This window comes from Mytilus trossulus, chromosome 13 (genome assembly GCF_036588685.1).
Source record: "Mytilus trossulus isolate FHL-02 chromosome 13, PNRI_Mtr1.1.1.hap1, whole genome shotgun sequence".
Taxonomy (NCBI): domain Eukaryota; kingdom Metazoa; phylum Mollusca; class Bivalvia; order Mytilida; family Mytilidae; genus Mytilus; species Mytilus trossulus.
In genome coordinates this window covers 57315778-57343318 of record NC_086385.1, presented here as the reverse complement: position 1 = coordinate 57343318, position 27541 = coordinate 57315778, and the positions used below count along the sequence as shown (strand labels likewise).

Below are 27541 nucleotides of genomic sequence, written 5' to 3'. Positions count from 1 at the left end.
GCGTAGAACAACTCGTAAACTTCTGTTTCAAATTTGACAATGTTTTGTTATATGTTTTTACTGTTGAAATTGGTTGTTATGTTAAAATAGATATTTATTCACCTTGAGCGATGTATTAAGTTTTTATCTGCACATGCAGCTACTGTACCCGTAAACAGCAAAACATATGTTTTTATCCTCATTGTTTTTAACACCTTAAATAACCAAGTTTTAAAGTTATGTGATTGACACCTTGTAATGGGTCCTTGACAACTCTTAACTGCAGCAAGATGGCAGATTATCAGCATAAGAGAAGCAGGGATGTCGCTGTAACAACTGCACGTATTGTTGGTCATCACCATTCCACTATAAGTCGTTTTGAGGAAAAAATCAGGCAATAAACGCTGTTAAAGACCTTCCGAGATAATGAAGACCCCCTATACCATTTGCTAGGGAAAATCAAGAATAATGAAGGTTGGTCAGAAGGAAACCAATTGCATACAAGACAATCCTAAAAAGAGAGCGGTGGCCATACAGGAGCCTTTTATCAAGAACTGTTCGAGATCGACTCATCGCTACTGGTTATCGTGCGATAAGACCATTTCGGAGACCTTTGTTAATGAACAGACACACAGTTTTCCGTATCCAATATAGTGCAGAGCTCGCCAAAGTTGGAAATTAGTATCGTGGAGGAAGATCCAATGTTCAAATGGAATTTGGTTTATCTTCCTTGGCCCGATCGTAGCCCGTATTTGAACTATATCGAGCATATTTTGGACACTATTGGGCGGAAAGTGCACGAAAGGACACCCCAGTTCAAACACATCACGAAATAAACAATGCCCTTCATCAGAAATGGTTGCTGCTACCTTAGCAACAAATTAGTCGATTTATGGCAGGAATCAGAAGACGTTTAGATACGGTTATCCGTTTGAATGGAGGCTGTGCACAAAGTACTAACTCTTTGGCTTATAACGATCAACCATGATGTGAACAGTCATCTGAAGATTAATTTTGAAATGTCTGACATTGTAAAGTTCGACTACAGTAAAAGTTGTAAAATGCATTGTTTTGTACAAAAAACAATTCATTTTGTTATTAAAATTGTTGTTATATAAATCATTTTTTTTCAAACATTGTTTGTTCGTTTCAATGCTAATGTTATCATAAACTATGTTTCAATAATATTATACACATATTTTATTATATTTCATCCAAAAAAAGAGGTTGATTTTTCAAGTTTTAAAAAATCAAGGTGTTGCAATACTTTTTTCCATGTGTATATATATACAAAAATACATACAAATATATGCCACAGTAAATTTTTTTATGACCCATATATTATTTTCTATGCGAGATGCCCAATTCGTCAACATCAGACTCGATTTAAGATAATTCAACAACCAATCAAATAGTAAGTTGAAGAACACAAACACCTGTTCTAGTATTATACATGGTGCAAGGAAAGCAATTCTAACTTTATATTTAATCTGTAGCTGTGTGAAAAATGTATAAAAAGAGCATGGTATTTTGGTTTTTTTCCTATCGATTTTTCGTGGACTATTTGTGATGCAATTGAGTGTACTGGTTAATTTTTTTCATAATTTATTATTTTTCTTTTGTACATCATAAATATTATTGTATGCATGCTTGCGACACACGAATATGTCAATAGTTGTTCCAAAGAGAACACCAGAGAAAGAAAAACACAATCATGACAGTCGTTTGAAATCATGATGAATTTCATAGTATAGGGTATAACAACGTTTTGTAAAACCAAGACCATTTTCTAATAAGGAAATGGCTGTACCAAGTCCTGAAAATGGCAATTGTTTTCTATAATATCCAAATATATACTTGAGTTCCAAGATCTTATTACTTGTAAAAATAAAATCGATACTTTCTTGTTTGATTAAAATTGTTAATAAAAAGGGTTGTGTGATTCGGGTTGACATCTGTTTCGTCTCATATATGTCGATTTGATACTTAGTTATATTGTTTTATGTACCATTCCACTGTAAATAACGAAAGTATCAGACAAAAAGGTTTATTTTGTGAAGGGATTTTTAGTTGTTAAGGGATACATTTGTAACACTCATGGGGACCAATTGTTTAGAAGGGACTATGCTTGTGCTTTAGGATTGCTATATTGATAAACTCGATGGTCCTTTTCCTCTTCTCGTTTGCCAAATACTCTTGTAGGTATTTGAAAGTTGTCTGAACATAGTCCTATAATATCAAACTCCACAGGTTCATATCATTTACATTCAACATTTTGTATCGGATATTTTTTTACTATCAATAATAAAACAACTCAATTGCCAGTAGGAACAAGTATAACGGCCTGTATATGCTTTTATTGACAACATTTAAAACCCGAATTTCTCGTTCCCCAACCGAAATTGTGTGACTTTTGCAAACAATGGAATTTGTTGCCCAACATTTATTGCTTCATAATATGCAAAATGTATTCATTTATATTTAAAAAGTATCAAAATAAAAATTGAATAAAATTGAATAAAATTATATTTCGAAAAGAATTTGAACTTTCGATCTTTATTATAAAGATTTTTATCCTCTTATTCTTATTTTATTTATCTAGTCATATATCACTGTATCTCAGCCTTTTAATTAGTAACTATAAACAATAGTGTGCTGTGTGGAGTATTACTGAATTTGCACAGTCTGAAGCTTATTTGTAATTTTGTGAATAAGGTTATTACCTTGAATGTAATAGCAATTCGCTTTACATCTGTCCTGCGACCTTTAACCTTCTAAATAACTACTGTAATGAGGTTATTGCCTTGTTCTTTTGTTAACTATCTTGTACAATAGAAAAAGTTAGTAATATAATTGTAAAGGAAATGTTCATTTATAGGAAATATAAAATTTTGCTGTAAATTCAATTTTCAAATGTTTTCATTAACGTCATGAATGCTTTAACTATAGTTACCAGAGCGCAATGATATTTAATGCATTTACCATAGCACCTAAGTGGTGATAAAAATGTCAACTCGAAACAAATAGTCGCAATTTCTGTGACTGAGTGCCAATGAGATTACTAGCCACTATAGTTAATAAAATAATAAAAGTAAACCATTAAAGAACAAGGTACGATCTTCAACACGGAGAATTGTCTCACACCGAACATGAAGCTATAAAGGGCCCCAAAAAATTACTACTGTAAAACCATTCAAACGGGAAACTAACAGTCTAATCTATACATATACACAGAAAACAGTAACGCGAAACATGATCGTTGTCCGTATTTTATTAAGCAAAACCAGTAAATGGCCTTTCGACAAAAGTTGCCTTAAAATGCAGTTGTTGTTGAAGCTTCCAAATTTTGCAATACATTGGAAAGGTTAATTTTGAGTGAATCCTTAGTTTATAAAACAATGCATATTTTCTAATTTAGTTCTATTTGATAAAATAGGAATTAAATGTTTACCTCTGTTTGATTTAAATGTATAAACTTTCAAATAAAACTAAATTCCAATTCTGCATCATCAATTAGTAGTACCATCTATGTAAAAAAAATAATTGCTTGTTTGTATCTTCAAAAGATCTTATAGGCAGCAGTCCAGTTTTACAACTCTTGTTTCTGAATTACATGGAGTAAAATAAAATACTCAATTTTTTCTGGTTTATTTCTTTTTTCTTTTAAGTTTTTGCTGTATGTTTTTTTTTTTTTTTTTATGTTTTCATTTATTTGATAAAAGTGTGTATAAAACAAGGAATGTGGGGAAATATGATGATAACTAGAAGTGGGGCGGTCAAGTAAAAATAGAAACAGAAAGTTCACTCAATGTGAAAGGCCATGTGGTGACCTATAATTGTTAATTTCTGTGTCATTTGGTCTCTTGTGAAGAGTTCTTTTATTGGCAATACTACCTTCATTGTATATGTATACCCAAGTATACCGTATAGGTTCTTCTCATTATTGAAGGCCGTACGGTTGAATATACTTGTACATCCACCTTAATAGAACTTGGGTAAATAGTTGTCTCATTGTCAATCATATCTCATCTCCTGATTGTTATATTGGATTATCTCTCTTTCATCACGAAAAAAACTAATGGAGATTCGTAATATGTATGTGAGATAAGTTAGATTAAAAAGTACAAGCTATATCGTTTCCCCAAATGCATCAAGCATAAATTTGATTTAAAAAAGGTAATGTCAATATTTATTGAATTCGTTTCAATAGTTGGTTTAAAACCAGAAAATGGACTAAATATGAAGTTCCTAAAATAATATATTCAAAGAATTGAACCTAAATGTTTGTGTGTTCGTAACATTAACATGCTTGTATCCCCGTCTCATTGAGACTGGAAACAAAGTTGATAACAAATAGGTGCAGTGTAGAAAAATTTGCGTTGGAGAATACCCTGAGAAATGAATAAATTGGTACACGAAATTAAAATTTATTGTGTCGGTGTCTTCCGCATTCATTTGTTTGGATATATATTCTTAACTTCTTAATATCATTTAAAATTGAACCTTTTAATAATCTATAAACATTCTAAGTTCGATAGCTTAAAACGCACTATGAAACGAATTTATCTTACCGACTATCTGTGTTAGATGAATTTAAACTAGATTTGTCTCCTTTGCAATCATATCACACCTTCCTCTTTTTATATTTAAATGTTTAATTTTAAAACCATAAATTGAATCGAATGAAATATTCCGAATTGTTTTCCTTTGAATAGCAAAACATTTGTTTAACAGATAATGTAGATACAATTCTATACCCCTCCCCCTTTATATACCGATTTGCAAAACTTTCCATCCTATTTTACAGATCACAATATAAAAAAAGATGCTATGCTATATTGAACGTAGTGGTATGGAAGTACAAACAAACTAAGTGGTTAACTGGAGATTTTGTATTCCAATGAGAGTAAAGAGAGTAGCAAAACTTGGCTTTTCCTTAAAGATATCTCTTGAAATATCTCCTGATACATGGGGTGATCAGTGTAGACGTGAACACGAAAACTAGACTCTGTACAATTTCCGTCTGGTCAACAGTGGATATTAAGGAATCAGCTGTACACTAAGGTAATATATGCATGTATCTTTATTATATTAAGCTTTAATTAATATTTCTTTCTTCGGGAAATGAGGTATTTATGACTTATATCATTGAGACCAGACAATGATTATAATGATACATATGGAATTTACTGACCCCAATTATATCGTTTTAGGTCCCTAGCGCACTATGAAACGAATTTATCTTACCGACTATCTGTGTTAGATGAATTTAAACTAGATTTGTCTCCTTTGCAATCATATCACACCTTCCTCTTTTTATATTTAAATGTTTAATTTTAAAACCATAAATTGAATCGAATGAAATATTCCGAATTGTTTTCCTTTGAATAGCAAAACATTTGTTTAACAGATAATGTAGATACAATTCTATACCCCTCCCCCTTTATATACCGATTTGCAAAACTTTCCATCCTATTTTACAGATCACACTAAAGTGGGATAGTCCTTTCTAATGCGTTCAGGTTTTAATACGCCTTACGGCTCAATGAAAGTATGAAATAAAACTCACTAATTAATCTAGATATAATTTACGTTTTTTGATGGAGTTAAGCCTGCCAATTAATATTTTATTGTATGTGTTTCTTTGTTGTGATGTTATGCTATTGTTTCAGAAAAAGGGAGAAGGTTTGGTACTATTAAAACGTTTAATCCCACTGCAAATGTTTGCACCTGTCCTAAGTCAGGAATCTGATGTACAGTAGTTGTCGTTTGTTTATGTAATGTATACGTGTTTCTCGTTTCTCGTTTTCCCGTTTGAATGGTTTTACACTAGTAATTTTGGGGCCCTTTATAGCTTGTTTTCGGTATGAGCCAATGCTCCGTGTTGAAGGTCGTACATTGACCTATAATGGTTTACTCTTTTAAATTGTTATTTGGATGCAGAGTTGTCTCATTGGCACTCACACCACATCTTCCTATATCTATAAACCTTAGAAAGAATTTTCCATACACAATTCAAATATCACTGTAACTGCATGAAGTAAGACACAAAAGAATTGTTCCTATCCGAAAACGGTGTAAAAAAAACACAAGACGCTTTTTTAGTAATTTATTGTACAAATTTAGTTGACGGAAAGCGAGGGGCACTAATTTTTTTTTTATATTTGTAATTATAGTACTATTGCGGCAAATTAATAATTTGCAACAATTTAAATTGAATTGAAAGAAACACTGTCAATAATTTTCTTTTGAATAGCAAAACATTTGTTTTATCAGATAATCAGGATATAACTACATACCCTCTCTCCCCTTATGTACCGTAATAAATGTTCCATTTTTTATAAAGATTTGCTAAACTTTCCATCCTATTTTACCGGTCACACTAAAGTGGGATATTCCTTCCAAATGCGTTTATGTTTTTATAATCCCTTGGGCTCATTGAAATTGTGAAATAAAACTCACTTATTAATCTAAATATAAACCTTAGAAATTATTATCCATACATAATACAAATATAACTGTAGCTGCATGAAGTGAGACGCACATGAAAAGTTACCATCCGATAACGGCGTATGAAAAACACAGGACGTTTTGTTAGTACTTTATTGTACCAAATCAGTCAATGGAAAGCTTGGGGTGCTTATTTTTTACTATTTGTAATGACAGTAATATCGCGTAAAAATAATTTTTGTTCCAACAATTTTAATTAAATCGAATGAAATATTTAGAATGTTTTTTTAATAGCAAAACATTTGTTTTAAGATGCTTGATTTCTTGATTGACAACATATTTGTAACGTTCGGAGGATGTGTTTTTCAACAGACTGTCGGCATCCCAATGGGAACAAACTGTGCCCCTCTACTTGCCGACTTGTTTCTTTATTATTATGAGGCTGACTTCATGCAGGAACTTCTTAGGAAGAAAGATAAGAAGTTAGCAATATCCTTTAACTCTACTTTCCGCTATATAGATGACGTTCTTTCACTAAACAATTCAAAATTTGGTGACTATGTGGAACGCATCTATCCCATCGAATTGGAGATAAAGGATACTACAGATACAGTTAAGTCGGCTTCATATCTTGACTTACATCTAGAAATTGACAATGAGGGTCGGTTGAAAACAAAACTTTACGACAAAAGAGATGATTTCAGCTTTCCAATTGTGAACTTTCCATTTCTAAGTAGCAACATTCCAGCAGCAACTGCATACGGGGTATATATCTCCCAATTGATACGATATTCCCGTGCTTGTATATCCTATCATGATTTTCTTGATAGAGGGTTACTGCTCACAAGGAAGCTATTAAACCAAGAGTTCCAAATGGTGAAGTTGAAATCATCCCTTCGTAAATTTTACGGACGCCATCACGAGTTGGTTGACTGTTATGGAATAACCGTTTCACAAATGATATCGGATATGTTCCATACGTCGTAACTACAATCCCCTTCCCTTTCATGAATGTGACCTACCAAATTAGACTATTTACCGGAGTTGTAATCACATAAGCAACACGACGGGTGCCACATGTGGAGCAATATCTGCTTACACTTCCGGAGCACCTGAGATCACCCCTAGTTTTCGGTGGGATTCGTGTTGTTTATTCTTTAGTTTTCTATGTTGTGTCATGTGTACTATTGTTTTTCTGTTTGTCTTTTTCATTTTTAGCCATGGCGTTGTCAGTTTGTTTTAGATTTATAAGTTTGACTGTCCATTTGGTATCTTTCGTCCCTCTTTTAAAGTTTCTGTGAGTTAGTATAACGTATTGGGGATGTGATTAAATGACGGAGTTTAAAATTCAGTTTAAGCCAATACATTAAATGAGATCAAATAAAAACATATAAAATAGTTGCAAGGCAACAGTTAATCATACAGATAAACTCATCATAGATACCAGGACTAAATTTTGTAAATACGGCAGACGTGCGTTTCGTCTTAAAAAAGACTCAATAGTGACGCTCGAATCCAAAAAAGTTAAAAATGACAAATAAAGTACGAAGTTGAAGAGCATTGAGGACCAAAATTCCTAACATTTTTGCCAAATACAGCTAAGGTAATCTATGCTATACAGAAGGCTCTAGCATTTTCTTACATGCACCTGTCAGACAATTCAAAAAAGATAACCTTACAATGTACGGAGTTTCAAGTCGTTGTTACAAATGCTATTGGTAAACTTTCTCAATCAAAATCTTCAATCAAACAATCTTTAATTGTTAAAATGTACATATCAGATTTCTAACCGATGTCTTAAACAGTGATCTGGGATATAATGCAAACTGTTCAAGACGTAATGAAAAAATGTCATGTTTTTTTTTATTTCTTCATAACATAAACTACATGAACCAAAACTAACCCTGATACCGGACGGACTAAGATAACAAACGGACGGACAAAATTAGAAAACGTAATGCCCTACCCTCTACTATATGGGTATAAAATATGGAAAACAACACGTTTAATAATTTATTGCGTCCGAAGCGCTTTTCTTGATTTACCTTCATCAGGAACGCTCAAAGCCAAACATTTGAAGTCCAGAGATGGATAAGTACCGAAAATTGTTGAAGAGCTATATTTCGAAAATACCTTAAATAAATAGCCAAATTCATCTAAAGCCAACTTTACCTGAGGGAGTTGAAAAGTTAGTTTTATAATAATTTCAAAATTTATAAACGGACAATTTTAGTAAATATAAAAAAGAAGATGTGGTATGATTGCCAATGAGACAACTATCCACAAAAGACCAAAATGACACAGACATTAACAACTATAGGTCACCGTACAGTTGTTAAATAATGTCAGTACTGAATCACTGACTACTGAGCTTATGATACCCTCGGGGACTGATAGTCCACCAGCAGAGATATCGACTCAGTGATATAAAGTAGATGTCTTTCACCTTTTTATTTTGCCATTTGATAAGGGACTTTCTGTTTTGAATTTTCCTCAGAGTTCAATATTTTTGTGATTTTATTTTTTACAACCATGATAATAACTCTGCATTATTTTAGATAGAAAATATCATATAAAAATTTAGTTTGTGCTTTGTTAAAAGTTTAAGTTAATTATATACCCATGTATGTCAAACTTGACCTTTAAGTATTATAATAGGATTTTCGTTTTGTCATTGAGAAAGAGAAATACTTAGTTTCGTTTCCGTCTGTCGGTACTATCTTTATATCTCACTTAGTTTTCAGTCAAGTGGTTTTCCTTTTAATCCCAAACAATTGGCACAGTTTATGTGATTCCCACGCATTTTGTGAAGTTATGAAAATACATGGTTTGAAACAAATAATAATATTTATGTTCTGATGGTCTGATAAAAATGATGATGGAGATGATGATGATGATGATGATGATGATGATGATGATGATGATGATGATGACGACGACAATGATGCTGATAATGATGATGATGATGACGACGACGATGAAGACGATGATGATGATGATGATGATGAAGATGATGATGACGACGATGGTCATAATGATGATATAATTGCAGTTGAAATCGATGATATCATTTCAAAAGCGGTGATAAAGAAAAGTAGACTGTTTTCTGATAAATTCATCGCGAAATTGAAAGGAACCGGAAATATTATAAAATATGATCGAGGATCTGATGAAGTAGAACAAGTGAATCCAAACGATGTAGATTATCAAATATATAAGAAAAATGTAGAACATGACTTTATGGATGTGAGAACTTATGGATTCCGTCCGAATGATACTAACGATAAACTTTTGTTGATGGCTAAATTTGCTTTTGACAAAAAACTGTTCGTTTGTATGAAATGATTGATGTTTGCATTGTATTAGATAAATTTTAAATTTTGAGAATATTGATTTCCATGATTTCGAATAACTTTCTTTTCTGTAATATTTCCACTAACAAGTCTTTTAGTAAACAGCTTAGAATGTAAAAAATAAAGTTGATATGTGACGGAATTGGAAAACCATCTGCATATATATATATACAATATTTATGTTCATGCTATAATAACCATTGTGACTGAGAGTAATGTTGTGAAATATAAATGCCATTGATTGTTGTTGTTTTTTAGATAGTTTTATTTTTATTACACTTCATTTAAATTTAAAGATCAGAAAAAAAAAGATAAAAATTCTTAATGAAAATGATGTAATGTGTGAGAGTATGTATGTATGTAGTGTTGTTTGGACTCTCTTCATAATATTGAAAATATGATGTGTATAACGATTGTATCATGAGTATGTTTAGATATGTAGTATGATGAATAAAAAAATGTACACTTGTAAAAAAAAAAAAAAAAAATAAAAAAAAAAAAAATAATATTTATGTTCGTCCAGGTGAAGGGTAAATTTTTTAGTTCACAATTTTTGATTCGTTGGGCATGTTAGATGTGAAGCTTACCATGCCATGGTTTGTACTAGCATGAGCAATATTACGTGTGTCAGATGTGGTCAAGAGATATATGGGAGGGTTGAGATCTCACAAGCATGTTTAACCCCGCCACATTTTAGCGCCTATCCCAGGTCAGGAGCCTCTCGCCTTTGTTAGTCTTGTATTTTTTTTTTAACTTTAAGTTTGTTGTGTACAATTTGGAGTTTAGTATGGCGCTCATTATCACTGGACTAGTATATATTTAATTAGGGGCCAGCTGAAGGATGCCACCGGGTGTGGGAATTTCTCGTTGCATTGAAGACCTGTTGATGACCTTCTGTTGTTGTCAGCTCTATGGTCGGGTTGTTGTCTCTTTGGCACATTCCCCATTTCCATTCTCAATTTGATGAATCTGCACTTGCAATCATCCCGAAGGGGTTTATGTTGTGCAGTCTTTAGTTTTATGTGTTGGGCTTTGTTTAGTTTTGTTTGTATATCTATCTTTTTCTTTTTTACCCGTGGCGTTATCTGTTTATTTCCGATTTATGAGTTTGATCGTCTCTTTGGTAGCCTCTCTTTTATAAATTATTTCTTCCATTTCACTTTTAGGACACATGGTTCAAAGCTAACAAAAGCTGGAGAATACTAAATAGTAGATCATATATGAGTTCACTCGTATTAAAAAGACCACAATGTAAAAGTGTTATTGTATCGTCTAATATTAATAATTTTGTCATTGTATATGAAATATCTAAATAATAATTAAAATATTATTTTATGAAAAAAATAAAAATGTAAAATCACAAAAATACTGAACTTAGAGGAAAATTAATTCGGAAAGTCCATAATCACATGGTAAAATCAAATAACAAAACGCATCCAAAATGAATGAACAAGAACTATTAAAAGTTTTGTTTTTTTTGTAAAAAAAAGACTGGGAAAATATTTGGAGATCATTGAGGTCAGTTGGAGATTACTTGGATATCATTGGTGGATTATAGCCCTCTGTTTAACTTTTTTTCAAACGAATTGAAGGCGAGAAAGAAAAAAACAATACAATATAAAACGTTAAATAGGATTTTGTTTTTCTAAGCAGATTTTTTGCAGATCTTGGTTATTTCTGCATAGTATTGGACACTTTGCGTGTGTCTTTTTTTGTTGTTGTTGTGTGCACAGTATTGGACATTGTTGCATTGTTTTATACCGAATGTAATGACATCCATTTGTCATTTGTGATGTGAACGTGTGAAAGAGATGTACCGATGAATCTTTTATCATTTTGTAATCTGTACATAATGTAAATATTCGCCTGGAATGAAATTTTAATAAATCATAGATTACTCGACTGGAGAGACTCTTAAATTTGTTTTAACAGTTGTTTGAAATATTATAAAAATTAGAGGAACAGGGCTTATCAGCAAAATGTCTTCCGCTTCGTTTTCACAAATTGTCCTGTGACTGAAGTAGTGGTTATACATTAAACTGTCAAACCTTCAAACGTATTAGTTGTTTTTCGAAAGTATGACTAAGACATATCTTATGATGATCTTAGGACATGTCATAGTCGTGAGACATTTTTTCGAAAGTGTCCCAAACTATAATATTTCAAAACGTTTGTCGTCAAACTTAAAACACCTCGCGATCTTATGATTATCAAATAACATTTGAATTACTTATCAATGTATAAGTTCATGTTATTACTATAAGAATAAAAGTTCTGTTGTACAGTTGGCTCAATAGCTAAGATTCCTTCTTCTCCACTTTGCAATTAAAATTTGAATCCCTTTTGACTTAAAATTTGGACTTATTTCTTATTCATGATTTTACAAATTTAATTTTTGCTTATATTGTACTTTATTTACGCATTTTCCCGGCACTTCGTCAAGTGGGTACCGAATCTTAATAGCATCCACAATCAAATAACACTTAATGTATGATAACGATAAAAGATTTGGTGGACATTTTAAAACTGGATTTAGGCAAATCATAAACTCAGAATGTTATTCCTATTCATCTATAATTTCATATTCATTATTATGGGAGAAAATAAAATATTCGTAATAGTTATAATTATTATGTTCATTGTTATCATTTTTATATTTGAAAATTCTTAATCATTTTTTAATCATTATTTAAAATAAAAGAGAATATGTTTAATCAATACAGTCTAAAGAGCATCACTAGTATGACAGCTTTGATTTACATTCTATAACATATCAAATGATGGTCATCAACGTCAAAAGATTTTCCTTATAATATTTTGCACGTGATGTTTCAAATCGATAAACTTTTTTCGGGTTTCCTGTTTTCGAATATTTTATGATAAACATGAGAAATATATCAGTTTATAAGTTCTAAGTAAATATTTCATGTGAGAAAAAATTTATCAACTTCCTTGTATAATATCGTTGTGTTGATTATAAAATAATGTTACATCGTTACAAAGAAAGTTTTCTTTTATGACATACAATTTCAGATTTCCAAGCTATCATTGATTGGTTTTTTTTTAAATAAACTGACCAATTTGCTTCAACACTATTACGATGGTATACAATATAATAATGATATCCTTGGCATAAAATACTCAAAATGTTTATTGTGCAGTATAATTGAAGATTAAGAATGTGCTGCATAACCAAATTGTCATAAATAGTGGCACCTATCTTTTGCCATGGCATTTTCAGCGTGTTTCGGCTGATGAGTTTAAATATTCTTTTGGTATTATTCGCCTCTTTTTCAATGAATTATGTGACAAAGGCTAGGCCTTAACTCAAAGACACTAGAACGCCAAATTCTATAGTTCGTTTGTAAATATAAATAAAATATCAAGACAATAACGACAAAGCATAATAAGCTGAAAGAGTGAGACATAGCATAAAAACAATCTAGACTTTTATGAAAACTTGAAGAATGTTATGAGTTTATTTTTGCGCCAGATTAGGGACTTTTCATTTTGAATTTTCCTCTGAGTTCGGTATGTTCGTTACTTACTTTATATACAAGTAAAACATGTTTATATTTCTAACAGATAATCGATGTTGGCAAAGAAGGCAGACAGTGTTCTTAACTGAATTTATTGAACCACAGTTGTTCCCTAGATGCTTTAAAGTGTAATCATGACGTCGACGTCACAACTTTCAGAAGAAGAGATAAACTTCACCAGATTTTTCTTGCTCAACTTTAAAGTATCTCCAGACATTGTGAGGCGATACTTTGATGGAGTATTTCCACCAGCACACTTATCTCAGACTATCAACAATGGTATGAAAACCATCATTCAGTTGAACAAATCAAAAATAATCAATTCAGCCCAATTCGAAATATTGAGGAGTGTCCTTGGAACCGTATGGCCTTCCAATCTTCCTCCGATGCCTGTGGGAACAAAATGTAAGTACAATTTACTACACAGTAAGTGTTTCATATGCATTCACAGGTATTTTTGTTTTTGAACCATGCTAAAGATTCGATATTTTTGAAGACTGTATAATATCCTGTTATACCAATTGTAAAAGATGCACTGATAGTAAATTGGGTCACAATAAACCACGGACCAAATTAACCACTTTTAGCTTTGAAATATTAAAGCAAGTGAATCAAGACCACTGACTTCTGTTGAAATTTGTTAATACGAGGTGATGTATATTTTCCAAGGGTATGTATTTGTGTGTAACTAACCCATACTCCTTCGTGAATAACCATATATATCGACTCTGCATGCAGTAAGTGGAGTATCATTGTATTTGTTGACGGCATATGTACAAGATGATTTGCCTTAATGTTCACATTTATACGGTGATCATGATTGGTTTACCAGCAACGTATATATTTTATGAGTAGAATCTTGAGATTTGATGATTTGAAGACACATTATTAAAAGTTTTACGCTTATTTTTTGTCTTTTCTTACAAATCTTCATCTATTTTGAAAATTCAACTATTAATATTTCAGAAAATAAAAAAGAAACACAAATTGATTTTTTTCTTATCTTTTGCCTATAAGTCGACAAGACAATAGTTAATGCAAATTTTAACAAAACAAGTGTGACAAAGTTCGATTTCATGGTTCATTGAATACTTGAAAAGAAAGTTAAGATTTTTTTGTAACGTCAATTTCATTCTTACATGGCTAACTATATTCAGTATGTGCGTACCTTGTAAGGTCCTCATGTCCGTCAGACAATTATCTTGTGAACTCGACCTCATTTTATGGATCAGTGAACTAGGTTATAATAAGTTTCCGTGGTCAAGTCCATACATCATAAAATATAAGCAATAGGTCTACTGTTTTTGGTGTATGGAATACTTGTAAGGTGTACATTACTTGATGGAATGCTTAACAATAAGTATTATGTTCAAACAGAAAAGAGTGCAAAAAAAATGTATGAATGTTAGAAAAAAAGGTGTATATTTCCAACTGACAGGTGTCATCTGACTGTGACCTCATTTTCGTGGTTCAGAGATCAAAGTTAAGTGATTAAGTTTTGGTATCTTTGTTCTATATAAACTGTACTTATTATAAGGAAGGATTTTAAGGGGTATATGTCTGACCGGCAGGTATCATACTACCTTCGCCTCGTTTTCATGGTACATAATTTACATGGCATGAGCTCTATAACATGTAGCTTTGGTCGTATATATTTTAGTCTTGACGCCAACTAATTAACTCTCTATTTGACTTCCGATTATCATATAAGCGAGATACACATAAATATAGTAAATGAAGTCGTGCAATTGGATTTTCTAGGTCTGTTTAATTTCATATTATAGATGAAATATATATCATTGTTTTACCTGTAACATAATAGTTATTATGGATTGAAGCGGTCAATCAAATAATTTACCTTTGTTTCACTTTCAATGTTGACATTCTTTTCCTTTAAATTCAAGTCATGCGTTATCCATCTCTAGCTAAGGGGTTGAATTAAAGTTCACATGCATACGGATTGAATGAGATAGAAATATTGACTTGCAAGTCAATAATTGATCATTAATGTTTCTTAGCTAAATTTGACAGAATTGTACAATACTGGCTGCTGAAAACAAATTACTGCTTCACTCTTTCACTTCCATTAAATTTTAAACAAAAAATCACACATTAGATCTTAATATAGCTAATGGAACTTTTAAGTAGTATGTTCATAAAAGGCTGTGATGGAGGTTCCGAATCAATGAATGAGTCTTTATCACTAGGAAAGAAGTTACTTCTTCATATTTGGACAAATTGTATCTTAGAAACTTATAAACATATAAAAAATAAAAAGTATGAACAATCGAAATTATAATCATACATCAATGTATACATATCAATGTATACAAGATTGTCACAAATTACACTAAACATGCAGAAGAAGATCAACCATAACTGATTTCAATAAAAAAAAAAAAACTCAATTCACCATGAGACCAATTCAGATCCTTAAGGGCCTCTTGTTTAATTTTGTCGTTATATTGAAACAAATAGTTAACATCTATCATTTAATAATTATACATCTGTAAACTTAATTGAGGGTTTAAAAAAAATCTGTAACTGTTCCAAAATTGAAAAGATGTAAAACCCTTTTAAATAAAATTGAGAATGAAAATGGGAAATGTGTCAAAGAGACAACAACACGACTATATAAAAAAAAACAGCAGAAGGGCACCAACAGGTTTTCAATGTAGCGAGTATTCAAAACATCTATCTTAATTCATCATTTATTTCGCTTTTAAATTTTTCGAAATCTATCATTGTATTATATAGGTACATATATAAATGAACTTGCATAAGGTCGATTTCTATCCAACGCAGCTCATATGAAATTAACTTAATATTCAGAACTATAACATAATGTTCTTTCTACCTCATTTAATGAAGTGGATTCAAAAGATTGAAGAGCTTTTGTATATATTAGAAGTATGGCAAAATTCAGAGGATATAACAAAAGAGATGAGTTCAGCTTCCCAATTTTTATTTTTAAATAAAGAGATCCAAATGGTGAAGTTGTAATCATCACTTTGTAAATATTACAGACGCCATCACAAGTTGGGTGACCGCAATGGAATATTCGTTATACAGATGATATCAAATATGTTTCTTATGTCGAAACTGCAATTCCCTTCCCTTTTCAGGAGTATAAAGAAAGTGACCTACCAAATAAGATTATTTACCAGTTTGTAAGAACATGAGCAACACAGCGGATGTCACATGTGGAGCAGAATCTGCTACCCCTTCCTGAGCACTTGAAATCACCCCTAGTTGTTGGTCGGGTCTGGGTTTTTTCACCCCTATTTGTGACATTTTGTTCACGCATCATTGTAAATATAATGGCAATTGATGCGACTGTCGTATAAGAAACAGGTTTAGAGCAAAAACCAGGTTCAATCCACGATTTTCTACATTTGGAAAATCCTGTTTTATCATTTGAATTTGCAATTTCTCTTGAAAACCTACATTGTTGTTCGGTATGAGCCAAGGCTCCGTGTTGAAGGCCGTACTTTAACCTATAATGGTTTACTTTTTAAATTGATATTTGGATGGAGAGTTGTCTCATTGGCACTCACACCACATCTTCCTATATCTATTGTACATTGTTTATTTCTAGCGACCTGTTCCAAGGACTTTGATCTGACAATGATGATATGTCTGCTGCGTAATCTAGGAGGTTTAGCTAAACCCATCAATGGATGGGATAAACTTCCACATCCGAATGACACGGTACATGGAGCGGACTTAGCTACACTGAAGTGGCACAGAAATGATTTGGCCCATGCGACAGTCACTTATATGGATTCCAATGAATTCATAGACAAATGGACTCAAGTTGAAAAGGTACAAAAGTCTGTACATGTTATCCAATATTCATCCCTATATTTCGGTCCTTATAACATGAAAGGTGTACTTTCTTCTCAACGCTAAGTCTCTGGACTAATGATACTCTGAAAACAAGCTGACAATATTCCTGTTGATTACACACACTGCCATACGTATAGATACAAGATCATGTCATACACTACAATTAACTGAATGGCAAATTGTAAACACAAACATATGAGCAAAATCATTAATGCGTATGCCATCGTCATCGCGGAGAGGGCATTTAGATTTACCTTTTTCTTCTGTACGTCCGTATGTCCGTACGTACTTCTGTCCGTATGTCTCAAAGTCGGTTTAGTTTATCTCAACAAAATGTCACGAGATTTGTATACAATGCTTATAACTCCAAAACTCAAAACCCAAAAGTACAAATTTTAGTAGTGTCACTGTTACTGTTTTCAGTTATTTCCTTTAGAACTTAGAACCTTTTATATTCAGCGGACACAGCATCTTTGTCGCATCGACGCATTCATCATATACAAAGCATTATTGTAGAAGGCGGTTAGTTTTGTCATAAGATCATATTTAGAGGAAACATTATTATTTAAACGAAGTATGATACTTTACCGCATAACATACTGTATTGCTAACATTTTAAAGGATAATCGAATTTAAAATTAGAAATCATTGTGATCGAATGTTGAAACAGTTGTGTACCTTGAGTGATACGATTATTACCACGCTCGTGTTAACACTTTAATTTTAGGCATTAACATCTTTAAATAAAGGTCAAAGACCATACGAGGTCATAGAAATCTTAAAGTACGATCTTGTTGGGGAACAAGCAAATCTATTGGCTAACGCAGAACTGAACGAACTGAAAAAAGAATATCTGGATTGTGAAAAGGAAAAAGAACAAATAGAAAGTGATTTCTCTTTTTACAGAGATGGCAATCTTCCAAAAAACATTGCAGGTTTGTTTTAATGTTCAATGAGTGACTAAACGGAGGCTGGGTTACTGTTCAATATACTGTAATTGAATTGTATGTGAAAATGTAAACAAACTAATGGCTTGCACGAAATGTTCCGAACCTAATATGAAAACAACTGAATTAAATTTAAAATTTCCCTCCTCTTCTGTTTGCCTAAAACATTAGGAATCTGATATAAAAAATGCGGTTACAAGTATTAGAAACTTAATCAAGGTACATATCATTATATATGTTTAATGATACCTCTATAAGATTATACTAATATAGTCCAATAAGTCTAGAGCTTGCATAACATATTTCTGAAACAAATGTAATTTCTAACAAAAATTGGTTTAATCCTTTTAATTCTCAGTGCCACCGATTGCAAATTTTTAATAACAATTTCTTTCGTGACCTACCATAAAATTCACAGTTTGCGCATGTCTTAGTGCGATGATTGAATTGTAGATCTACGTGAGAGGATGATTGTTACAGATTGATTATAACAGCAATGTATGTGCTTCTCTAAGTCGGTGACAATTATATATATTTTGAGAAATTTATCCCGCTACTATTCCTAATTCGACCAATAATTGAAAAGAGAGGGACGACGGATACCAGAAGGGAAGTCAAACTCATAGATTGAGAAGAAACTGACAACACCATGGCTAAAAGTAAACAGACAAACAGACAAATAACAGTGCAGAAGACACAACTTTGAAAACTAAAAACTAGGCAACACGAATGTGTTTTTAAAAAGTCAGGTAAACCTTGACCAAAATAACTGTTGAAATTGGGTGTTCCATTTCTATGAAAAATCAAACAATTACATAAACAGATGTCTTCTTTTTTGTGTCAGATAATTCAAAATTTTAAATCTGTGGATAATGTTTTTGTTTGGAGTGCATGCACAATATGTGAACATGATAAATCATGCCAAGTTTAATACACGCGAATCTTTTCAGATATGAACACAGATTTGGTTGAAGCATGGATTAAAGATGATGAAAGTTTTGTTGAAACACAGGGATCAAAACTTGTTGACGTCAAAATAAACGAGTGTAACTGTCTTGTGGTGACATCAAATTCAGGTTTAGGTAAGACTGCAACGATCCGACATATTGCATTAAAACTTAAACATAAAGAATTTCAAATTGTTCCTGTAGAGTCCCTAGAGGATATAATTAAATACAAAACAAATAAAAAACAGTTGTTTCTTATTGATGATGTCCTTGGTAAATACGATTTAAGTCCAACCCGGCTGGATGAATGGGAAAGTAAAAACGAAAAGATAATAAGCTGCTTGAACATAGGAGGAGGTTCAAAGAAAATAATGTGTACATTGAGATTACAAATAGCACGCAATAAAAGATTTAAAAATGCATCGACAATTTTAAACAAAACAGTTATAAATTTACAGCACGAGTCTTGTGTCCTTTCAAATGAAGAAAAGAAGAATATATTAATGAAACATCTTAGAAGAAATAATTTGGAAAACAAAATTACAACAGAAGAAGTTGCAATAATGTGTGAAAAAGATTATGCATTTCCTCTTCTTTGCAAATTAGTTTCAAATAATGAGGAAAGATTCAGAAAAAAACTCGCATTCTTTAGGCAACCAATATCACTTTTAAAGAAGGAACTCAATAAAATTAGTAATGAAAATAAAAGTTTATATTGCATGTTGGTCCTATGTATATTGTTTAATGGTTCATTTAGAAGAAAAATGTTCGACATTGACTCAAATGAAGGTGATGAGAAAATATACAAAATAATGCACACTTGTGGACTTCAAAGAAGCATTTCTAAGAAAGAACTGGAAGATAGTGCCCTTTCTGCTTTAGGATCTTATTTCAAAACGGATGGTTTTAATTTCCAGTTTATTCACGATGCTCTTGAAGAGACTGTCGGTATTCACTTCTGTACTTTGTATCCCGAGGAAATGTTTGCACACTGTAATATCGCTTTTATAAGAGATAGAGTCAGAATGCATTCAAATGAAAGCATAACTGCAAACGTTGATGAAAATTTTGTGTATATCCGGGAAGATGAATTGAATGATGATCATCTTAAACCATTATATACTAGATTGTGGGCTGAATTAAAACTTGAGAGATTTTCTACTTTGTTAGCTAGTCACCTTTTTAGGAATAAAAACTTTGTTTGTGAACTTGGAACCTTTTTAAAAAATAATAAGGGCAAATTGAAATCCAGTAAATTGCCTAAATTTGATAATGAAAGGCATATTTCTTCCATTAAAAATATTTTGCAGAATCAATTCCAAATTAACACAGATGCGATTTGTCGAGTTATAGAGGTTAAAAAGTGGAATAATCAGACACTTATGTACTGGATTGTGGCTTTCGGTTGTAATGAATTCTTTCAATATGCATGGAGCGCAATGACACCTTCAGAACAAAAGAGTTTACTTAGTCAAACGTATTCGTTCAGGTTTGCGTCAAAGCCCTTATTTCCACTAGCTGTTCTTGGTGGTAGCGTAGATATAGTAAAAGAACTAATTCTTACTGGAGCAGACGTTAACTGTTTTTCAGAATTTTGGGAAACACCTCTATACATAGCAGTCACGTTAGATAACTACGATATGGCACGTTTGCTTCTACGCAATGGAGCATTAGTTAACCTTCGAGGATGGTTTGACATGAAAATACCAATTTTAGTTACTTCAAATAATCACCAATTTACCAGTTTGATTCTTAAGTATGATTTGAATCAGACCAAACTTCATAAAGCAGTCCGACAGAACGATATACATATTTTGAGATCAAATATTTCATCCAAGATTATTGATCGTAAAACAAAGAGCGGATGGAGTGTCCTACATTACGCCGTATTATTAAATAATTTAGAAGCTGTTAAGGTTTTATTCAATGACGAATCGCCACATATTGATGGTTACTCTGTTGAATATACCCAAGATGACCAAAGAGAAGTTTTGTGCAGAAAACCGACACCGAGAGTAAACGAAGTTGACAATAACGGACTTACTGCTGTCCATCTAGCAGTTATAAATAATAACATCGATATACTATCAATGCTGCTTCGTAATAAAGCTGAAGTTAAGGTTCGTGATGATTTCGATAAAACACCTTTACATTACACAACAAGTGAAAGGGCAACAAAACTATTACTAAATCATAGCTCCAAAACCCAGTGCTTGGCAACGAATCGAAACGTAAACGAGATGAGAGAGTATGAAAGAGCACCTCTATCAGTTTTCAGGACCACATGTTTTAATTTCACTTTAAAAACAGCTTTCAGACATGTTTGTCGTGAATATATAAACATGCCAGACAGTGCAGGAAATACACCCTTACATTCCGTTTTAAACAGTTGCCTTTTAAAAGAGGAACGCAATCATCATGACTGTATAGAAACATTGCTAGAGAATGGAGCAAATCCTTATTTATTCAATGACATGTCCATTTCAGCATTACAGTTAATTGATAGCTGTTGTGATACAGATAAATACATAAAAAACAGTGCAGAATATAAAAAATCACTTCAGAAGACTCATAAGGTATTTGTGTTTGTCTCTTTAGCATTCACTATTGGTCTTCTTATATGTTCTTTATGTATAGATAGTAATGTCAGTACAAATGAGGTCGATTGTTTTTTTACAGAATCGTATAAGATTGCATTGGTACAAGGGATAAGAATACAATACTCTCTTATACTCTCTATTGTTCCTCTTTGGTTATTAATTTTACTATGGTTTAACATGAGGGGTTCTACTTATCGGTTCTTTTTTGTTCTTTTCGTAATAACAGGATTTGGGTCGTTTATATTAATTTCTGCATATTTTTACCATGCATACACAACGTTAATATCCATAACTTTCTTAATGTCTTCTTTTGTTTTGTTTTTTTGGATGCCACTCGAAATCATCTACCTTTTAATGGATCTTATATTTATGTTCTTTAAAGATAGGAAAAGAGAACATATAGGTTTCATTTTAATTTGTGTTGGTACTTTCTATATCTTTAGTCCAACTTTTTTATTCGGCATTTTTCATCCATATATCGAAAGTGATATCAAAACACTTATTATATATCGCACGGATTTTAAATGTTCAGAATACAATTTTGTAAATGTTTCTTGTTCACATTTAAACCATACTATTACTTATAAAAATGGTGTAGATTTCTCCGTTCGATGTGTTGCTGAACCAAAAATGAAAATGAAAAAATATGATGGTGCACTCATAGTAGAATCAGAATGTATAGACTGGTCAATTATTATCATGTTTTTGATGTTCTTACATTTAATATGTGCTAGTTGTTTCATAAAGAGTATTTTTACATATCATGCTTATGTTCAGAATCGAATAATGGAACCATTTAGAAAGAAAAAATTTGAAACAAAAAGTCCGAGACAGGAGTTTGCCGTTGACTTATCACTTTTTAAATGTTATGTAGCTTTTCTTGTTTGGTTGGACATGCTCATTTTTGCTGCAACGCATGGGTCACCAAACAAAGTGAACTTTTGTTCATGAAAATGAATCCCTTTTGAATCAATATGCTGATGACACTTTCCTTGTTTTAAATGGAACTGAAATCTCTTTGAGGGAGACTTTAAAATGTTTTGACTCTCTTTCCAAAAGGTATCTGGGTTTTAAACTAATTTCTCTAACCAGAAAGCTGTGTGGGTTGAGAGTAAAAAGTATTCAGGTCTGATTCTCTGTCCTGAATTAAAACTTCAGTGGTGCTCTTCAAATTTTAAACTTTTGGGAATTTATTTCTCTTTAGATATTGACAGTATGACCAGAAATTAATTTCTCCAAAAAGAAAAGGGAAGTGTCAGGCATTCATAAGAGTTGGAAACATAGGAAATTAACCCTAATGGGAAAGATTACTGTTATAAAGACTTTGGCATTTCAAAAATTAATCTACCTGTTGACTGCACTACCCAACTTGCCAAAATTAAAATTAAATGAATTGAGTATACGTTATTCTTTCAATTCATATGGAATGGAAACCCTGATCGAATTAGACGAAGTACTTTAATCGCAGATATTCCACAAAGAGGTTTAAATATGATTAATATACATTATTTCAATATATAACTTAAAATTGGATGGATAAAGAGGTTTTCATTTATTTCATATATATGGTAGTTGGCAATCATTGTTATTAAAAAGCCTTGGACAGTATGTGGAGAAAGAGTATTGCATTTTCAAAATCTCTGATAGTCTTAACAATCCTTTTTGGAAGGATGTATTTGTTAGCGTTTGATGCAGCAATGTCTGCTATCAATATTTCTAATCAAGATATTTTGTCATTAGATATTTTAGATTTCGCACCTCTAGTAGATTTTCCGTACTTTAGTACTTCAGTGGTAGAGAAAGGGACTGCAATCTTTGTTTAACCTTATTAACTTTGACACTATGACTTTTGTAATTTTGATCAGATAAGATTAAGATTTCAAACAAATAACTTTTTAAAGTATTATGGTCTCATTGCAAAAATTCCAAGGTATATGAGAGAACATATTAAAGAAACCATTGCTCATGTAAATTTTGAAACTTTTAACTTTATTGATATTTGTTTGGAAAGGTTATTGTATAACAAAAAGGCAGAGTGTGTATACAAAGATGTTGTTGACAGAAATGTGCAACTGCCAACAGAAAAGTTCTTACAATGGGAGAAATTACTAGGTATTGAAATTGCAGATTGGTCAGAATATTATATTATTGTAAGAAAATCATGTATAGACCCTTATTTAAGAACTTTTCAATACAATTTTTTGTTTAGAAAAATTGCAACTAATACTTTCTTGTATAAAGTTAAACTTGACGATTCAAAGATTTGTACTTTTTGTAAAGTTTCTGATGAAACAATGGAGCATTTATTCTATGAATGTCCAATAACACATTTTATATGGCAATTTTGTCACAAAAGATATGGAACGATATTTTGTGAACTTTATATTATCTACGAAGCACATTTTTCTTGGTCTTCAAAATGAAAGTTTACTGTTAACTTTTATAATTAGTATTGCAAAGAACTAAATTGTATGAAAAGAAACTATGAACTATTAAAAATAATTCCACCTTATGTAATAATGTTGTATTTTGATTGGATGAAAGACATGGTATTTTTTACCAATTTCTATGTATTGAGATTTTCTTTTCTCTGCCGGGGTATTTGTCATTAGCAAATACCATGGCAGATGGGGAATATCCTAGCAAATACCATGGCAGATGGGGAACACCATGTCTAAAAATAACTCAATGAATTATTTCTCTTCTAATATGACAAATTCATGGTCATTTTAAATATACGGTTCCAGATGAAATATTAAGGATAAAAAGCATCATTATTGAATGACGTAAAAATTACGCGATCCTGTACTTATAATGACGTCATAAATAAAATTCAACGGAAATGAATTATCAAAAAGTAAAATCACAAAAATACTGAACTCAGAGGAAAATCAATTTAGAAAGTCCATAATCACATGGCAAAATCAAAGAACGAAACGCATCAAAAACGAATGGACAAGAACTGTCATATTCCTGACTTGGTACAGGCATTTTCAAATGTAGAAAATGGTGGATTAAACCTGGTTCTATAGCGCTAACCCTCTCACTTTAATAACAGTCTCATCAAATTCCGCTACATTTACATGATGCGTTAAATAAACAGTCATAATTAATAAAATAGTCAAAATATGGGTACATCAGTCATCATCGTATAACAATTAAACAGGACACAAAAACATCTACTATCTACGAACACATGGATTGATCTGAACTGGTCACATAAAATTGGAATCCACTTGTATTACGCTTCACTCAATGTGGATGTCACATAAAATATGTTCGTACCATATTACCTGATTATAATAAACTTATGTGGGTAGAACATTCGGTGGAATTAAACAATTATATCATGCTTACAAGGGGTATTTGCCAAAAATACCGGTTTTGAGGTAGTCAAATTTCCAGAGCCGATATTTTTGGCAAATACCCCTTGTAATCATGATATATTTGTATAGTATTATAGGGCTCTAAACAAAAATAAGAAAATATCAGGAAAATGAACAAAAAGTAGCAAAGAAAAATGGTACCACACATTATTTTCCAAAATTCGGGGCCCCAGTAGATTACATTTTTACTGATTAGTCACAATTACTTTTGATTTATATGATATAAAAAGAAATGAAACTTACAGTCTATAAAGAGCAGATCTTTACAAAGATATCATTTTTGCTTTGCAATACACTAATTTATATATGTTATGTTAATGCAAGTGCGAGTGTGTGTATGTGTATGTGTGATTATTTCTTTTACCCTTTTTTTAATGTTAATACTTAAATAAAATGTATTCACAATTATAGAAGAAAAAAATGTAGTCATTTTGTTGTTGTATATATCAAACCCCTTAACACCATAGTCAGGTGGTGATGTAAAGGGATTGTAAAAGCTTGACTACTAAAAAACAAATAAAAAACAAGCAATACATAGATATAATGTTTCCTCCGACGTCGGCAGCGGCCTCAATGATGTGCAAGTTTGTGATGATGGTTTTTTTTTTATGATGAACCACTAGTGGTAGATCAATATAAGTTGGTGTACAGTTATATCAGCATTGTCATATTTCATTACAAGGATATAAGTTTGGCCCGCCTCAAGTCATGGTCTAGTGACTTTGAAACTTTGCTAACTTTAGATGTAATAATTTGTGATATTAAAGGTCAGTTTGTGAGGTCTCACAAGTGTTAGGTCAGTGATATTCGTATGCAGTATTGGTTCATATGATATTATGAATAGTATTTGCACCACCGCCCCCTTCCCACCCCCGTCAATGTCTATTAGCCTAGTTTACATTTATTAATTTGTGATTAGGTCAGTTTAAAATGAACCACTCATTTCAAGTAAATGATATTTAGTTTGCGAATGTGTTGATATTTGCAAGTTTCTCGCATTTCCATAGAGATTATCTAGCCCAAACCCCTCATAATGGTTTATAGACTTTGAAACTTTCACATAAAGTTTACAAGCTGACGTGTCTGTTTAAATGTTTTTGAAGGGAAGTACTTATGAAAAGTCAAAGGCATTTGGTATGTAGTTGTTTTGGCATTGACGCATCTAAATTTCTTGGAAATTGTTTAGTCCTCAGTCACAGTTGACTTCGAATATGTTAAGGTATTGCCATTTTAATTTTATCAGCTGTCAAAGTAACCAACAGGCGGGTCATTGGTCAAAATCAGACACGTTTAAACAATGTCTTGCTCGTTGACAATTCATGTGATTTGTTGTAAAGAATTTCAAAATCTACTGACTAATTGCAAGCTGGGACACTTCCCATCAGGGGGTTTATCTCTTATAAATAATCCTTTTTTTACCAACATGATGAAGGTGTTATATCAGCATGTTCAATGGTTAAACTAAAAGAACTGCGGTGTAATATGTTAATATATGTATAGCCAATTGATCTGTTATTTTATGATTTATTACACTTGATGCCTTGATTCATTGTATTTTTCGTGTGTTATATACTTGTCACATGTTTGTTCAGTTAATAAAAGGTCGTTAAAAATTTGTTTTCACTATTCTAAACTAATTTCTTACCATAACAAGTATGTCCTCTTTGATGTCAGTCATTTGAAATTTCTCAGAAAAAATGGGCTATATACGATTACAAAATTATCGCAGTTAAAGCTTATTAATTCAGCTGATTAACCCAAAATGAGCATGATGAATGTTCCATTTTTGTTTAAACTTAAAAGTAGATGATGATAAGGAAAAATCATCACTGATAAATCATAAATCAGACACCAAGAGGTCCATATGTATACAGTCTCTTTAATTTGTCAAGCTTTAAGTCGTCAAATTCACAAACGTTAAAATATGCCCTGGGACAGCAACTGTTAGTGCTCCTGTCAAAATGATTGACAACTGTATATATTAGTTAATGAAATCTCAATCCTACCCTTTACATTTCTTTAATTGGATTATCACGTAAAACAAAATAACATAAACATTTGAATAAAAAAGCATATTTGACGCGTTTGTTTTGTTACGTTTGCCTATGTCATTGCACATATTGGATCAGTGAATAAATGAAGTCATTACTTTTAAAAATGACGAAAAGTTGTTCAATATTGACTATAAAGGGCAATAACTTTTCAAGGGGTCCTCTAACAATTTTGATCATGTTGACTTATTTGTAGGTCTTACTTTGCTGAACATTATTGCTGTTTACAGTTTATCTCTATCTATAATAGTATTCAAGATAATAACCAAAAACAGCAAAATTTCCTTAAAATTAACAATTTTAGAGCAAACGTTGAGCACGATGTTCCTACAACACGACGTTACACCACTACGACGCCAAAGAGAGTTTTCTGAAACTTTTGACGTACATTTATTCAGTTTGCAAGTTTTATTTGCTTTTTTTTTATGTAGTTGGTTGAT

General features: G+C 31.9%; 1 protein-coding gene across 1 annotated transcript; it reads left to right on the top strand.

Moving 5' to 3' along the window:
* Positions 1–4795: 4795 nt before the first annotated feature.
* On the top strand, positions 4796–25984 carry LOC134694512 (uncharacterized). Its single transcript, XM_063555524.1, has 7 exons — positions 4796–5043; positions 13368–13726; positions 16920–17146; positions 17898–18105; positions 19068–21942; positions 23676–23814; positions 25970–25984. Exons 2-7 carry the CDS (start codon positions 13456–13458, stop codon positions 25982–25984), a joined length of 3735 nt encoding a protein of 1244 aa, XP_063411594.1. The 5' UTR covers positions 4796–5043; positions 13368–13455.
* Positions 25985–27541: the final 1557 nt, after the last annotated feature.